Source organism: Sinocyclocheilus grahami, unplaced genomic scaffold (assembly GCF_001515645.1).
Source record: "Sinocyclocheilus grahami isolate Dianchi unplaced genomic scaffold, SAMN03320097.WGS_v1.1 scaffold85.1, whole genome shotgun sequence".
Taxonomy (NCBI): domain Eukaryota; kingdom Metazoa; phylum Chordata; class Actinopteri; order Cypriniformes; family Cyprinidae; genus Sinocyclocheilus; species Sinocyclocheilus grahami.
Window position 1 is genome coordinate 2,448,461 of NW_015505264.1, and position 16,486 is coordinate 2,464,946.

A 16,486-nucleotide genomic window follows, 5' to 3' on the forward strand; every position below is an offset into this window, starting at 1 on the left:
TGGCTTTTATCTCTCTCTCAATTCTTTTCAGTCAGACAGAAATGACACTTTGTGTATGGGCTTGTTCTCTACAATAACAGAGATCTGCTCAAGGCAAACTTTAGGTCAGTTATATTGACCTAAACCATCATTCTAATAATAGAACATTTATTCACTGAAACGGCAGCTAATTTAATATCAATTTGACAGTGAAATGTAATATTTGTATGTGTATGTGAGATTATTAAAGATTCCAAACTCGCTCAGGTTTTATAGCTTTATAATTGCACTGGTGAGTTTCTCCCTTGTATCACCCAATGACGTGATATGTGCACTATGTGAGAGGTAGGTCAAAGGTCATGAGATTGTATCAGGGACTGTTGCTCAGCTGTAGCTCGCAGACTACAGTCTGCAGGGAACATGACAGCTGTACATATCCCAGAGAAACACATGTACACACCACACAGACCACTGAGACCGTAAGACAGTGTTCACACGTTCAGTCATTATCAGACACCCCAGAGACACACACACACAGCCGCAGACATGATGTTCCAATCAAGCATTTGTGTAGTAAACCCCAACACTTTGATGATAGACAGATAGATGGACTCAGTAGTGTGTTGGTTTAAATTATGGTTTAATCATCTGTATAACATCAGTTCACATATTTCATAAACATCCCAAAACAGATCATTTGTGTTTTTGATGATACATATTTTGTGCAAAAATGCAATTAATGGGGAAAATACATGAGGAAAAGAAGATAAAAAAAAAGAGAACAGGAATTAGTTTCTGAAGTAAAAGTGCAGATACACAGTCAACAGTGCAGACATTTGAGTGCTTGGCTGACAACTGTTAGAAGATACTTGCTGGATATTCAGAATGCCGGACACACATGCTGCAGTCTTTATAGTGACATGGAAATCCTGAACAGTTTATTTAAACGGTAGCAGTTGTAGTTGATTCAGTACTTTTAAATGGAATGTCATGAGCAATGATTTCATTACTTCAAGAACCGACAGTAAACTTCATTAAAGCTCCAGGCATGTTTTTACAGTATACTGTACAATATGGACAAGTAATGGGGATAAGTCTAAATACTAGTCTTATGAAAACAACTTGGTTTGGTCATAATAGACAAATGCTTTGGTGGGTTTTAGTTCAAAACCAGCATTAAGAACACAGTAAACAAGTAAGGCCACCAAAACATGGCAATTCGTACCATAGGAAAACAACATGTCCAACCATGTCCACCATTACATAACCATAAATTACATTGAGATATAGTACACAAGGAATGTTTGCACTTCATATAGAGAAAAGATGAAAGTTACAAATACATAGTTGGCACTTAATTGCAGAGAATAATACCTATTCAGTGCATGTTACAGGGCACAAAACCGTTCAGTAATAATGAACAAGAAACCAACATACAGCATCCAATCAGGACACCACAAAAGCATCCATATCACCATTTTATAGGATTTATGAGAATAGTTCATAAAAAAAATAATATTAGTTGCATAGTGTTCAATCAAGCTTCAAACAGGGATGAAACAAACCAAATCTGGTGTCCAGGTGGGTAAACAACTTATGGCTGAATCTCCTTCAGATCTCATTTTCTGTCTCAGAAGTGTTTGTTATATAATAAGAAAGCTTAGGTCGTTCCTGGTACATCTGCTAGATTTGCAGTTTCTTATTTTATTCGGGTGATGTGGGCAGGTTCTCTCACGTCCACACGTCCATGGGCACCATGGATTCTTTTGATCCGATGGGTGGCAGAAGGTTCTGCTCACTGAGGAACTGGAGAGGGAACTGGACCAGGAAGCCTCGAATCTTCTTCAGCTCCTCTTGAGCACGTGCAGGTTCCTCCTTCTCCAAACCAGGCTTAGAGAGGAAGCCATCCAACTCGAAAATTGACCGAACGTCACTGGACGGCAAGCAGCGGAACACCTGGAGGGGATGGAGAAGTTTCAGTCAGGTTATATGAAAAGAGACTTATAGATATTTTGTGTAAAAAAAATGTAAGCTGACCTTCTGGTAAATAGTTGCATTGCGGGCAGCGGTGGTCATCCACACCTCCTTGTAAAACTGGTCACTTATAGGGTCCGTCACATCAATGCTGGGGTCAGTGTTGGCACCAAGAATCATCCTATTGATTTTAAAGGAAGTAGAACACATCTTTCAAACCTTATTTGCATGTTTCTAAAAATGGTAAATGCAAGAAACAGACTTGAATGAGTCCTGAACCTGAAACACTCCAGCCGCAGACTCAATCCAAAGCGTCCGGCCTGATACTCCTGACCGTCCATTACTGACTTCACAGTGTGGATATCCTCAAAGATGACCGCCACCTCACTGTCTCTCTTACCCAGCATGCTCCGGTCATTGATATTAGCAGAACCTGGCAGATACAATGTACATTTATGATGAAAGTACTGAAAATGCATTGACATTTTAAATAATAGACTACAATACTACATCTTAACGGCAGGAGGCGGCATTTCGTCTCTGTCATTCTCTGATGTTAACGAATTACTTCACATTACCACAAATTACCACAGCAGCAGTTTCATGATTGCCACATCATTTCTATTAGCACATGTCTATAGATGATACACACTCCTGTTTTTCCTGTCTGCAAATTTCTATTTTTACTCACCAATGATGACGGTGTTGTCGTCGGCAATAAGCATCTTGCTGTGCACATATATCAGTTCAGTCACCAGCTTTCCCTCCAGCTCAGCGTGGGTCCTCAGACCGCCAAATGAGATGTAATTCATCCACTGATCACTCACTGCAGACACACAAAGAGAGAGAGAGAGAGAGAGAGAGAGAGAGAGAGACAGCAAATGATGCTTTTAGGGTTTTTATATATTCATGTTCCGGTTTCATTTGATGTTTACAAGGAATCGTTTACAGAAATAGTTCAGCCAAAAATAAACATTGTGTCATTTACCAATATAACTTATTCATCTGTATAGCATTAAAATATTTTGGGAATTAAATTTTTTTTATTTTTTTTTTAAATGTAAGTTTAACTTAGTTGAGCATGATATAATAAAATAACAAAAACTAAAACTCTTTGGATCTTTGGGACTTTTTTCACATGTATTTCGACACCCCTCACATTCACGCCACACGAGGAGCTCAATAGAGTCTCCGTTTCCTTCCTCTGATACTTCATCCGCTGGTGTTACAGTTGTACAGTGTCACTTTAAAAATTAGTGTCTTACATAGAGCTTAATCTCATATTTCCAAATATTTCTTTTAAATAGAACTAAATTTCTTGTATATTTTTGCGTTGCTGATTATTTGATTTGAGCAGAAGGCTGTGCAGTTCCACAGCACAACTCTAGCTATATTTATAACCACACCAGACCAATGATACACCCACAATCAAGCTCCTGCATTTTCAGAAAACAGCGATATGTATCTGTATCTGTATTCGGGATACTGTGGGACCGCTCAGATCCAGTGAAGCTGCAACAGAACACCAACAACGTGCTGGATAATTCAAACAGAGAAACTTCACTCCTTCCTTTCTCATGGCGGGGTTAATGGGTACAGACTGACCGCTCTTCACCACATTGTGACACTGCAGCAGTGTGTTTGACTGCAAGTAGATGGTGCACGATACAACACACACACACACACTGCGTACTTCTCCACAAGGTCTTTCACAACTAACCACTATGATTTTGTCTTTTACTATAAATTAAGAACCACAAGAGGGCACTGTTGTGTTTTAAAGTTCTGAAGGCTTCTAGTTTTATTAAAGCTGCATTAAGAGATGCGAGATAAGAATAAGTCACTTCATGGGATAGTACAGTTGTCGCTTATTTAAGCTACAACTGCAGCAAATTTGTTTGAGGATATAAGACGTAATGATCTATTATTGTCCATTATGGTGTAGTTTTTGGGATGGGAAGACTAAAGGCTTTATAGGTAAAAGGTTAGCACTTCAGGAAATACTTGTTTTCTTGTTCTTGTCTGTTTGAGCCTCTCCTTTGACACCGAAACCCATCAAATAAAATCAACCAAGCCATTAATTTTTCTAAATGGTGGATACAGAAAACCACATAGGTCTTTGAGTGCCTGCACTGCATGGGTCAACCACAGAAACTTCACAGAATGTTGCCCATGAAGAACATCTGGTTAGTGTACCAGCCAGATCTTCTGAAGAATTACAGACACACCCTTCACAGATTAAACATTTATGGGTATTTATACATCTCTGTACTCACTTTCTTTCTTCAGCTGAGAGATAATGGAGCAGTCTCCTCTAATCATTGTCCTGCATTAAAAAAGCCAAAATACATTTAGAAATAACATTCGCAAACGAATCCCTCCAATGAAACACTCTGTTTATATGATAAATTATAACTTTTTAATGCAGCAGAATAATATTTGAACTTTTATAGGTAGATGCAAGTACTGTGCTGTCTTCAACGCAAGCGATGCTCTATCAACACATTTGCAGCATTCTGTGGTCAATTACAACAAATAAAAAATAACTGCTTCAGTAAAGCACTTACAGTAAAGTGGCGGTCAAACACATTATTTACAGAATAGAAGATTAAAACACTATTTATAGTCACAAGTACAGTATAGTATAGTCCCAAAATAAAAACTATTAGACATGGTGTTATACAGTCACTTACTAAACTTGTCTGTATATTATATTCAGTACTTCACTTTTACTAGCACTGACAATGTATTTTCTGTGGTAATCGGCTTTATGCAAAAAAGATGGACTACTGAAGACGGAATATTCCTTTAAATTATCAGATAATTTACATCTACAATATTTCATAATTTATCACTGTGTTGGCATAGCTTAATTTTCAGAAACCACTATTCCAGTCTTCAGTGTCACATGATCTATCAGAAATAATTATAACTGCTGATTTGGTGCTCAAGAAAAACACTTAATACTAGCAATATAGTAAACAGTTGTTCTGCTTAAAGGGATAGTTCACCCAAAAATGAGAATTCTGTCATTAATTACTCACCCTGATGTTGTTCCAGACCTATAAGACCTTCCTTCATCTTCGGAACACAAATGAAGATATTTTTGATGAAATCCGAGAGCTCTCTGACCCTCCCATAGACAGCAACACAACTGACACACCTTCAAGGCCCAGAAAGGTAGTAAGGACATCGTTAAAATAGTCCATGTGACATCAGTAGTTCAACCTTAATTTTATAAAGCTACGAGAATACTTTTTGTGCACAAAGAAAACAAAAATAACGACTTTATTCATCAATTTCTTCTCTTCCGATTCATGAGAGTACCGTGATGCATGCGTGTGATACTGTCGTGAATGTGCATCAAGGTCTGATGCGGAAGAGAAGAAATTGCTGAATAAAGTCATTATTTTTGTGTGTTTTCTTTGCACACAAAAAGTATTCTCATAGCTTCATAAAATTTGAACGATGCCCTTACTACCTTTCTGGGCGTTGAACGTGTCAGTTGCCTTGCTGTCTATGCAGGGTCAGAGAGCTCTCGGATTTCACCAAAAATATCTTCATTTGTGTTCAGAAGATGAAAGAAGGTCTTATACTGTAGGTTTGGAACGATGCGAGGGTGAGTAATTTATGACAGAATTTTCATTTTTGGGTGAACTATCCCTTTAATTTTGCTTTTCTTTTTTTGGAAACCATGTTCTTTTTTTTCATGATTCTTCGATGAATATAAAGTTCAAAATTTTTTGTGACAAATTTCTTTGCTGTCACTTTAGATCATTTTATGCATCCTTTACAGAATTAAGTTTAAACAGTAGTATATATACTAAGGAAATTTCTTTCTACTCAATACTTGGATCTTATTTTTTTAGTGTTACCTGTAATTGAAGTGCATGACTGCCTGTATGGCACTGCCTCCTCCAGTGTTGATGTTCCCCTCAAACCCGGGAAGCAGTGGTGTGACCACATACACGCGGTACTTTTTACCATCCCTGTGAACCACACAGAAAGGACATGACATTACTTATTACTTTTAGAGCAAGAGAGATTAATATCAAAGACAGTTTGTGTAAGTATGGCCTTACACAGTCTATCTATTCATGGCTGGCTATTGTTTTACCAATAAAGAATACCTTTTTGTCTTTAGACTCTATGTCTTACTGATTTACAAGTGTTTCATTAAAGAAGATGTGTGCCTTTGTGTGTCAGAGATTTCTTTAATAGGTTGGAGACTGAACAAAAGACACAACTTATTGAACGCAGCTCACCGATATGCTTTTATGATCCTCTTGGCAATGGCATCTCCGATTTTATTTTGAACGACTTTGTTTTCTGCGCAGCTTATGAAGAACTGGTTCTGAAAGAGGAAACGCAACACATTAGTCCACTGAAAAGCTAATATAAGACATCCTGTGTATTCCATAGACATAAAAGCAACAGTCTCTGTGGTTAGCAACCAATACATCAACAGTGAGGCTATTAGATGGGGATAATATGAACACATTTAGAGAACCGAGTATATGTCCTTTGTGCCACAAACCTCTATGTAAATATAGTGTTCGCTGTTTTCAATTGCGTTGACGTAAGCCGTATGAATCGACTCCTCGTGGTATTTTATACCCGCTGACCAGTCCGAGGCGGATCGTAACACCTAATTAAAGAGAGTATTATGAATGCTGTATGTGGTATTTGTCTGTAGAAGATCTGATGGGAATATTGATGTTTACATAAAATTGTACCTGGACATTAGTCTGGGTGCAGCCAGGGACCTGATACTTGATCTCATTCGCAGTAGTGTGAGATTTAGGAACAAGATATGGGTACGACAGGGATCTGTATTTGGGCTTCATGATCTGAAACAAGGTGGCAATGCAAATACAAAAATATATTCAAAGCCATGTTTATGATATTAGTCAACAGCACAGGGGGGTGACATGAAATACTTTTAAGAAGTTGAAATGTCTTGTGGCGTGACATTATACAAAACTATTCAAACTAATTTTATTTGAATTATGCATACGTGTTTTACAAAATATTAATAAAAAAACTGGAATATTTGTACTTTTAAAATGAATTTCTCACACTGCAGGATCATTGGAAATGATATAAGAAGTAAAAAGAAATGCTGACCAGTTCAAAAAAAATCTATCATTTTCTTTGACATTCATATTCATTTTAACATAAAATCTTGATGTAGATAAAAACTACATCATATTATGTGACAACTATCCACACAAAACCAGGAAATACTGAGAGGCGGTATGAAGACATACTGCAATAAATGACGCCAATGTTGGCTTTCTGACCTTTGTGAAATTCCAGCGCTGAATGAAGTGCCGTGCAACATCTCTGGCTGCTTTCCCATGAACCACCGAGGCAATGTCATGCCAAGGCATTCTGGGAGTTATGTGCCGGTCGATAAAATCTGCAAAAAGAACAGAATACAGAAAAAAATAATTTGAATCTTAAAATTTCAAAATTGGATTTAAAAGCATGGTAAAATGCTAAAACGGTAATATTTGTATTTAATATTTAAATGTACATAATGAATATATAATATAAAGCTTTTATATTTATTCATTTTATGTATTGTATTATATTTATATGCACAAAAATAATTTTAAAACCATTAAATGCTGTTATCTTTAAAAATGCAAAAATGTACCATCAAAAGGTTTATCCAACTGGACCCAGTCCTTATGAACAAAGTTACAGTAATCTTTGCCATGCCAGAACCGCGTGTTTCCCATCAGGCCAATCACATCTGCTTGCAGGTCCTGTGCTGCTTCAGTCTCTGATAAGAGTGACAGAAAAAAATAAAGAAATTCAACAACAAATAAAGACAAAAGAAAATCAACAAAAAAAAACGCAACCAAAACCATGCATCAATCCAAAAAACACACCCCAAAGTTTTTTTTCTCAACTTCAACTTTTTTCAGCAATCCATGCTTTCACACAGTTACTGCCATGTCAGTCCAAACTAACACACATGCATGGAATCTGCAAGCTTTGAATACTCTGCATCTTAGTCAGGTCCATTTTGCAGACTTCTCCAGATGAATGTTGAAACACAGCAAACCACACAGTGCTTTGAAAGGTTGCTCTATTGACCCATAAAATAGCTCTTTACAACAAAACCTTTCAGGGTCAGAATTAGGGGCAACCTCTGACAGAGTCCGCACCTGAAACGTCTCACCCAAGCCTGATTCTTACTCACCACTTGGGCACAAGCAGGAGGGCATGGACACCCTCAGCTCAATCCATTTAAGAGGGATCAAATTTTGGTGGCTGCAAATACTGTTAGAATAACCTAAAGAAAAGGGGCATCTTTACAACCGAGACAACCCTCTTAAAAAGTGTGGTATGGAAAACGTGAGTGAAAAAGAGAGAGTATTTGAACATTAATATAGATTTTAGACTAAAATATTCATAAGCGTATTTTATAACAACCCATTTTAATATCACAAGCCTCAACTAAAACCTTAATGATTAATGTTTTTCTGCACTTATGGTAAACACTGTAAATCATTGCATAAGCTGGTCAGCCATATGAAAGCGCTGCCAGCGGGCATTAGACAATCAGCAGTGCTGTGTGATAACAGCTGAATGTGGGAGTTTAGGTCAGTAACATTTCACTAGTCTGCATTCGCCAGCGCTCCAGAGACGGAGGCGTACTCACTTTCTTCAGAGCTCTCGACGCTGCTCACGCTGTCTGCAGGCGCCAGCCCGTGTTTCTGCAGGTGCCTGCGGATGCTGAATCGGGCCTTCTTGGTCTTCCCCTGTCCTTTTAGTTTCGGCTGGTCCGCTGTGTCAACAGGCAAACTTCGTGGTATGGAAAACGTGAGTGAAAAAGAGAGAGTATTTGAACATTAATATAGATTTTAGACTAAAATATTCATAAGCGTATTTTATAACAACCCATTTTAATATCACAAGCCTCAACTAAAACCTTAATGATTCATGTTTTTCTGCACTTATGGTAAACACTGTAAATCATTGCATAAGCTGGTCAGCCATATGAAAGCGCTGCCAGCGGGCATTAGACAATCAGCAGTGCTGTGTGATAACAGCTGAATGTGGGAGTTTAGGTCAGTAGCATGCCACTAGTCTGTATTCGCCAGCACTCCAGAGACGGAGGCATACTCACTTTCTTCAGAGCTCTCGCCGCTGCTCACGCTGTCTGCAGGAGCCAGCCCGTGCTTCTGCAGGTGCCTGCGGATGCTGAATCGGGTCTTCTTTGTCTTGCCCTGTCCTTTTAGTTTCGGTTGGTCCACTGTGTCAACAGGCAAACTTTTGCCGTTAGTGTGCACCGTGCTGGGACCGTTTGATTGAGAGGCCATAGAAGGAGAGCCTTCAGAAGTGTTCTGTGACGCATAGTAGGACATCAAATAAGTATTTTCTATATTTGATTGTGTATTCATAAATCACAAAAATGTATTTATTTGAATATTTAATGCCTAAAAAGACCCAGGACATTTAGTATGTTGTTTTTGTTAACAACAACTACAAAAAACTATAAAAATTTGTTTTGGGTATTTAAAATAAATTGAAATATAAATATTAGTTGAAAGATATATATACACATACATTTACATTTGGTCATTTAGCAGACGCTTTTATCCAAAGCGACTTACAAATGAGGACAATGGAAGCAATCAAAATCAATAAAGAGCAATGATATGCAAGTGCTATAACAAGTCTCAGTTAGCTTAACGCAGTACACGTAGCAACGTTTTTTTTATTATTATATAATAAATAAAAAGAAAACAGATAGAATAAAAACTAGTGTTAGAGTTCTTTTTTTGCTTTTGTTAATTGTATTATAAATAAATAGAAAACAAATAGATAGAATACAAAGATTAGTGAAGCTAGTGTTCGTTTTTTTGTTTTTTAAAGTGCTAAAGGGTACTTATATACACATACATACACACACACAGGTGCATCTCAACAAATTTGAATATTGTGAAAGTAAATTTTTTGTAACATTTCAAAAAGTGAAACTTTCATATATTCTAGAATCTAGATTCATTACATGTAAAGTAAAACATTTCAAACATTTTTGTTTTAATTTTGATGATTAGAGCTTAAAGCTCATGAAAGTCAAAAATCCAGTATCTTAAAATAGTAGAATATTTCCTAAGATCAATAATTTTCTGTTGCAAAACAGAAAAGTTCAAGTTCTTTAAAGTATGTTCATTTATGCACTCAATACTTGGTCGGGGCTCCTTTAGCACAAACTCCAGCATCAGTGAGGTGTGGCATGAAGCGATCAGCCTGTGGCACTGCTGAGGCACTGTTGAGCCTTCAGCTCATCTGTATTGTTGGATCAACTGTTTCTCATCTTTCTCTTGAAAATATCCCATATGGGGTTCAGGTCAGGCATGTTGGCTGGCCAATCAAGCACAGTGATATCTTGGTCAGCAAACCTTTTGGAAGTGGTTTTGGCATCATGGGCAGATGCTAAAGTCCTGCTGGAAAAGGAAATCAGCATCTCCATAAAGCTTGTCAGCAGATGGAAGCATAAAGTGCACCAAAATCTCCTGGTAGACGGCTGCATTGACTTTGGACTTGATAAAACACAATGGACAACACCAGCAGATGTCACGGCACCCCAAATCATCTTACGGGTTTGGTACGACATGAAGGGGAGTAATTAATGACAGAATTTTCATTTTTGGGTGAACTATCCCTTTAATAAATACTATGATAGTATAGAAATTATACTAAATCAACACTGCCAGCATAAAATATGAGACCTCCCAAACCTCTGCAGACACAGGAAAAGTCCTGGTAACACTTCCTATGTCAGTCAGCCGATGCTCCACATCATCCCAGCGTCCGTACGCCAAGTCAATGCCTCCCACGAAAGCCACCGATTGATCAATCACTACAATCTTCTCATGATGTGCCCACAGGTACACTGAAGAGGAGACATGGTCAGGATGTCTCATTACCTGAGAAAATAAATTTGTTAGCACTCTTTGATGTAGCACAGTGGTTAAAGATTGTAAAATTGCAATATGCAAAACAAACACAAGTCAACATAGTTGGCCACAGTCAAGAAAATGCAGTTCAGTCAGACTTAAACTTCTTAGAGTATGTGCCAGATGTCCGATTTGTGAACAAATTATTCTTACAAAGAAGTACTTTTTAATGAGTCAGTCAATAGAATTTATTACACAGCTTTGAACCAGTCAGTGACTCGTTCAGATTTATTACTGACCTCCCAAATGATGCCCTCACTGAATTGAGTCATTTTCAAATTACTGTATGTCTGATTCCAAATAAACTAGGAACCATTACTGTGATGCAAGTAAGCTGTAGACAGTGTTGGGCAGTAACTACTTACTAGTAACTAGTTACAGTAATAATATTACTTTTTGCAGTAACTAGTAGTGTAAATAATTACAAATAAAATTTGGTTGCACTTTATTTTAAGGTGTCCTTGTTACAGTGTAATTATACATTTAGGTACGGAGTAATAATAATTAACTACATGTCCTTACTATATTGTTAGGGTTATGATTAGGGTCTGGCTTAGGGTTACTTGCATGCAATTATGCATAATTAATTGTTATTATAATAGGAAGTACATGTAACATGTGTAACAAGGACACCTTAAAATAAAGTGTTACCCAAGATTTCAGGAATAATATTATAGTTACCATCCATAAAACAGCTTGTTGCTTAGTTACTTCTAATGGAACAACCCCTACTGATTTGAAATTAAAATTCCAATAATTCCTAGATTTATTTTCATAAGTTTCACGACTCACACAGGCACATGAAGTCCTCAATGCAGCAGGCAAGCTTGGAATATGGAAAATCTTACATTCAGTGGATGGAAATATTGCCATTACATTGATTTTGTCAGGGCAAAAGATCATCTGAACAATGATGTATAAGCTGTGGCATTACATGGCTTGCCCACCCACATCTCTCTGATCCCGATATTAATTTTATTACTATAATTAAAAACCTTTTTGGAAAACAAAACATGTTCTTACAAACTTGCGCAATTTCTTTTGGTAAAATAAATCATGTGTGTAACAGAGAAATTATAGCTACAATTAGCTTCAAGCTACACACGACGACAATGAGATTAATACAACTCTTTTACTTAAAAGTCACAATCAATCACCATTGAGTGTTTGTAATAACTTCTGCAATCCAATGTAGATTTTGGTCAAATGATGAGCCAGCAGAAATATATTGTTAGTAACATTTTAGAAGAACTTTATGGGGAAGATACACAATTACAACTTCTGTGGGCCGTGAAGGAAATGTAATATAACTAGTAGTGTAACTAATTACTGTTGCCAGAAAGTAATAATATTACTTTTGGAAAGGAGTAACTAGTAACGAGAAATAAATTACATTTTTGGAGTCACGAGACCAACACTGGTTGTAGACATGACAACGCGTAACTTAAAATACATGTTCATAACAGAGATTTGTGATAAATTATTAGTGGCATTCTAAAAAATCTATGTAAATATTACACATGCATATTATTAATTAGTATTGGCATATTAGGTCCAACTGTAACTTTTTCAAATATTAAAAAGTATTCTTACAGAATTATAGTTACAGAGGAATAGCATAAGATTGGAACTCATTTATATGAAAACCACACTTGTTTATATAACTTTAAAATCTTTGTAGTTTCATTTTCAAGCAAATCTGTAATTTGTCAACTAAAAAATGTCTCCTAAAGGTTTTATTTCAGTAGTTATTGGCTTTGCAGTGATTGATAACTTGTTCATAATCACAGCTTCACGTGTGACTGACTACTTTCATCTCACCTTGATATTTGGGTGAAGTTGTAGTAGTGTCCGTTTGCTGTATTCGCTGTTTATGCCCAGAGCCAATTCCACCTCCTTGTACAACATCACAAAGATCCGCACACCTTTTTGCTGCAAGAACAAACGGTTCTTGATAATCAGTCCAGCAAATCTGCCAGTCAATATTAATATATTACCAGGAAAACACCCTGGAGTGTAAAACATTACATGAGTACACTGAATGGGAAGGTTTTATTGCTGGTGCAGTAAAGTCACAGATAGATAGCAGTTTCGTCACAGCTATGTGTTGGATTAACTCACCGCTTGCCGTTTCAAAATGGAATCGAGTCTCCAGCGGTTGCCCTCGACGACAGGCCTCTTGAGGAAGATCTCGGGGCTCAGCCTGCCGTGACACACAGAGGTGAACTCATCAGCAGGGGAAGCATTTGTAACATCAAATATGCATCAACGTCTAGTCTCACATCTCACTGTCGCCTACATAAATTCAAATGTATTAAGCTAGGGAAAAAAAGTGCACACACACACACACACACTTGAATCTCACACTTGCAGGATGTCTGCTGCGATGACTGAGTGATGTTGTAACACAGCACCAGGCATCTGTCTGATGAAGGTAACGGATCTGTTTGGCCATTGCTCCCAGCTGGAGGTGCTCTCTGAGAGGGTGCGTACAAAGTATACAACTAGCTTTCTTTCCCTCTCTTTCTTTTTACTACTTTCCTTTGGGCTTTTCTCTCAGTTCATGACCTAATTGTTATGACAGGACAAAGCAATAAGCAATACATCTTTTCCATCTGAGTTTTTGCGAACGTGACAAGCAACAGTATACTGTGAACATTTTTTTTTTTTCTTTTTTCAAGGTTCACAAACTTTGGAACAATAAACTTTTACAGTCATAAATGGTTACTGGATAAAGATATTTTAAAATAAAATATATATATTTTTTATTAAATTAATAAGGCATATATTTTTAAAAAATCAATATAAACAATTATATTAAATTAATAAAAAATAAATAAATGAAAAAAAATTAATTAATAAATTCAATAACCTAAATTTGTTAATTATCTTAATTACATTTTAATACAATACATACATTTAATACATATTTTAATTATATTAACAATTACAAATAAATAAAAAATCAATAAATTATTAATAATTATTAAAATAAATAAATAAATAAATAGTAAAAATAAATAGAGTTGGGCATAAATTGTATAATTATATTATATTATTTCAGTGTATACATTTTCCAATGACTTTTTAAGATGCAATTACTTTTTTCCATGCTCTGTATGTTGCTCATCATTTTCATTTTTAAATTGTGCTCCACATGCACACAGTTCTGAATACACGTTATTTTCTATTTGGAACCAAAACACATCTGTTGTGTGAGGACTGGTTAGGACATTGATATCCTGAAGTCAGTATATCCAGTATGGTCTCTGTTCTGTTTCCAAGGAACCCTTTAAGAAATGAACAATTTCCTGTTGCATTCCTAGAACTGAGCAATGTTATTGATTTTCTCAGAGTTTAGGGGAAGTTTTACTGTGGATATATTAACCGATGCAGTTCATCTAATCTGTGCATTACTTCTAAAATAAATCAATATTACCCAAAGAAAAGCTGAATGTATGGGAGTGGTTTTATCTCAACATACCACCAGTCGGTGATAAAGATCTCCTCCTCTGCCTCCTCCAGCGCATTTGCCACGTCCTCCATGTACTGCTTCCCATTCACATACCTGGAACACACACCCAGCCAGTCAAATCAATGGGTAAGGCTGATAGTGTCAAGCTCACACTCTTGCTGATTCTCAAACTTAATTACATCATTTTCATTATTCAGAGAACAAGCACAACTAATAGGGCTTAATGCTGCAACAATGAACAACTAATCATCTGCCCAGACCAGCAGTGAAGCTGCGCCCCAGATACAATCTCACTCCTCCACGGGGTCAAAAGAGGATGGAGTCTATGGTTACACTTTCCCTCTCTTTCTCTCAAGTTACTCCTGCGAAACAGGCTTCACCCGAAGACACAGCGGCAGACGGCTGAAGCTTTCACATGTTTATCTGTTCTGGGAAACCTTTGAGACCTGCTTCTGCTAGATGAAAATAAAGTGTTACCCAAGATTTCAGGAATAATATTATAGTTACCATCCATAAAACAGCTTGTTGCTTAGTTACTTCTAATGGAACAACCCCTACTGATTTGAAATTAAAATTCCAATAATTCCTAGATTTATTTTCATAAGTTTCACGACTCACACAGGCACATGAAGTCCTCAATGCAGCAGGCAAGCTTGGAATATGGAAAATCTTACATTCAGTGGATGGAAATATTGCCATTACATTGATTTTGTCAGGGCAAAAGATCATCTGAACAATGATGTATAAGCTGTGGCATTACATGGCTTGCCCACCCACATCTCTCTGATCCCGATATAAATTTTATTACTATAATTAAAAACCTTTTTGGAAAACAAAACATGTTCTTACAAACTTGCGCAATTTCTTTTGGTAAAATAAATCATATGTGTGTAACAGAGAAATTATAGCTACAATTAGCTTCAAGCTACACACGACGACAATGAGATTAATACAACTCTTTTACTTAAAAGTCACAATCAATCACCATTGAGTGTTTGTAATAACTTCTGCAATCCAATGTAGATTTTGGTCAAATGATGAGCCAGCAGAAATATATTGTTAGTAACATTTTAGAAGAACTTTATGGGGAAGATACACAATTACAACTTCTGTGGGCCGTGAAGGAAATGTAATATAACTAGTAGTGTAACTAATTACTGTTGCCAGAAAGTAATAATATTACTTTTGAAAGGAGTAACTAGTAACGAGAAATAAATTACATTTTTGGAGTCACGAGACCAACACTGGTTGTAGACATGACAACGCGTAACTTAAAATACATGTTCATAACAGAGATTTGTGATAAATTATTAGTGGCATTCTAAAAAATCTATGTAAATATTACACATGCATATTATTAATTAGTATTGGCATATTAGGTCCAACTGTAATTTTTTCAAATATTAAAAAGTATTCTTACAGAATTATAGTTACAGAGGAATAGCATAAGATTGGAACTCATTTATATGAAAACCACACTTGTTTATATAACTTTAAAATCTTTGTAGTTTCATTTTCAAGCAAATCTGTAATTTGTCAACTAAAAAATGTCTCCTAAAGGTTTTATTTCAGTAGTTATTGGCTTTGCAGTGATTGATAACTTGTTCATAATCACAGCTTCACGTGTGACTGACTACTTTCATCTCACCTTGATATTTGGGTGAAGTTGTAGTAGTGTCCGTTTGCTGTATTCGCTGTTTATGCCCAGAGCCAATTCCACCTCCTTGTACAACATCACAAAGATCCGCACACCTTTTTGCTGCAAGAACAAACGGTTCTTGATAATCAGTCCAGCAAATCTGCCAGTCAATATTAATATATTACCAGGAAAACACCCTGGAGTGTAAAACATTACATGAGTACACTGAATGGGAAGGTTTTATTGCTGGTGCAGTAAAGTCACAGATAGATAGCAGTTTCGTCACAGCTATGTGTTGGATTAACTCACCGCTTGCCGTTTCAAAATGGAATCGAGTCTCCAGCGGTTGCCCTCGACGACAGGCCTCTTGAGGAAGATCTCGGGGCTCAGCCTGCCGTGACACACAGAGGTGAACTCATCAGCAGGGGAAGCATTTGT

General features: G+C 36.7%; 1 protein-coding gene across 2 annotated transcripts in view; it reads right to left on the reverse strand.

The window, feature by feature from the left end:
- Nucleotides 1-611: 611 nt before the first annotated feature.
- Nucleotides 612-16,486, reverse strand: part of pld1b (phospholipase D1b) — a 34,287-nt gene continuing 18,412 nt past the window's right edge. For both annotated transcript variants that reach the window (XM_016274263.1, XM_016274264.1), the window contains exons 12-26: nt 16,358-16,439; nt 16,058-16,168; nt 10,716-10,904; nt 9,098-9,314; nt 7,616-7,744; nt 7,257-7,375; nt 6,690-6,803; nt 6,491-6,601; nt 6,219-6,307; nt 5,829-5,942; nt 4,230-4,279; nt 2,645-2,779; nt 2,233-2,386; nt 2,017-2,134; nt 612-1,935 (exon numbers count right to left, since the gene is read on the reverse strand). In XM_016274263.1, coding sequence (XP_016129749.1) covers nt 1,711-1,935; nt 2,017-2,134; nt 2,233-2,386; nt 2,645-2,779; nt 4,230-4,279; nt 5,829-5,942; nt 6,219-6,307; nt 6,491-6,601; nt 6,690-6,803; nt 7,257-7,375; nt 7,616-7,744; nt 9,098-9,314; nt 10,716-10,904; nt 16,058-16,168; nt 16,358-16,439 — 1,957 coding nt within the window. In that variant the 3' untranslated portion in view covers nt 612-1,710. The remainder of the gene's footprint in view (nt 1,936-2,016; nt 2,135-2,232; nt 2,387-2,644; nt 2,780-4,229; nt 4,280-5,828; nt 5,943-6,218; nt 6,308-6,490; nt 6,602-6,689; nt 6,804-7,256; nt 7,376-7,615; nt 7,745-9,097; nt 9,315-10,715; nt 10,905-16,057; nt 16,169-16,357; nt 16,440-16,486) is intronic.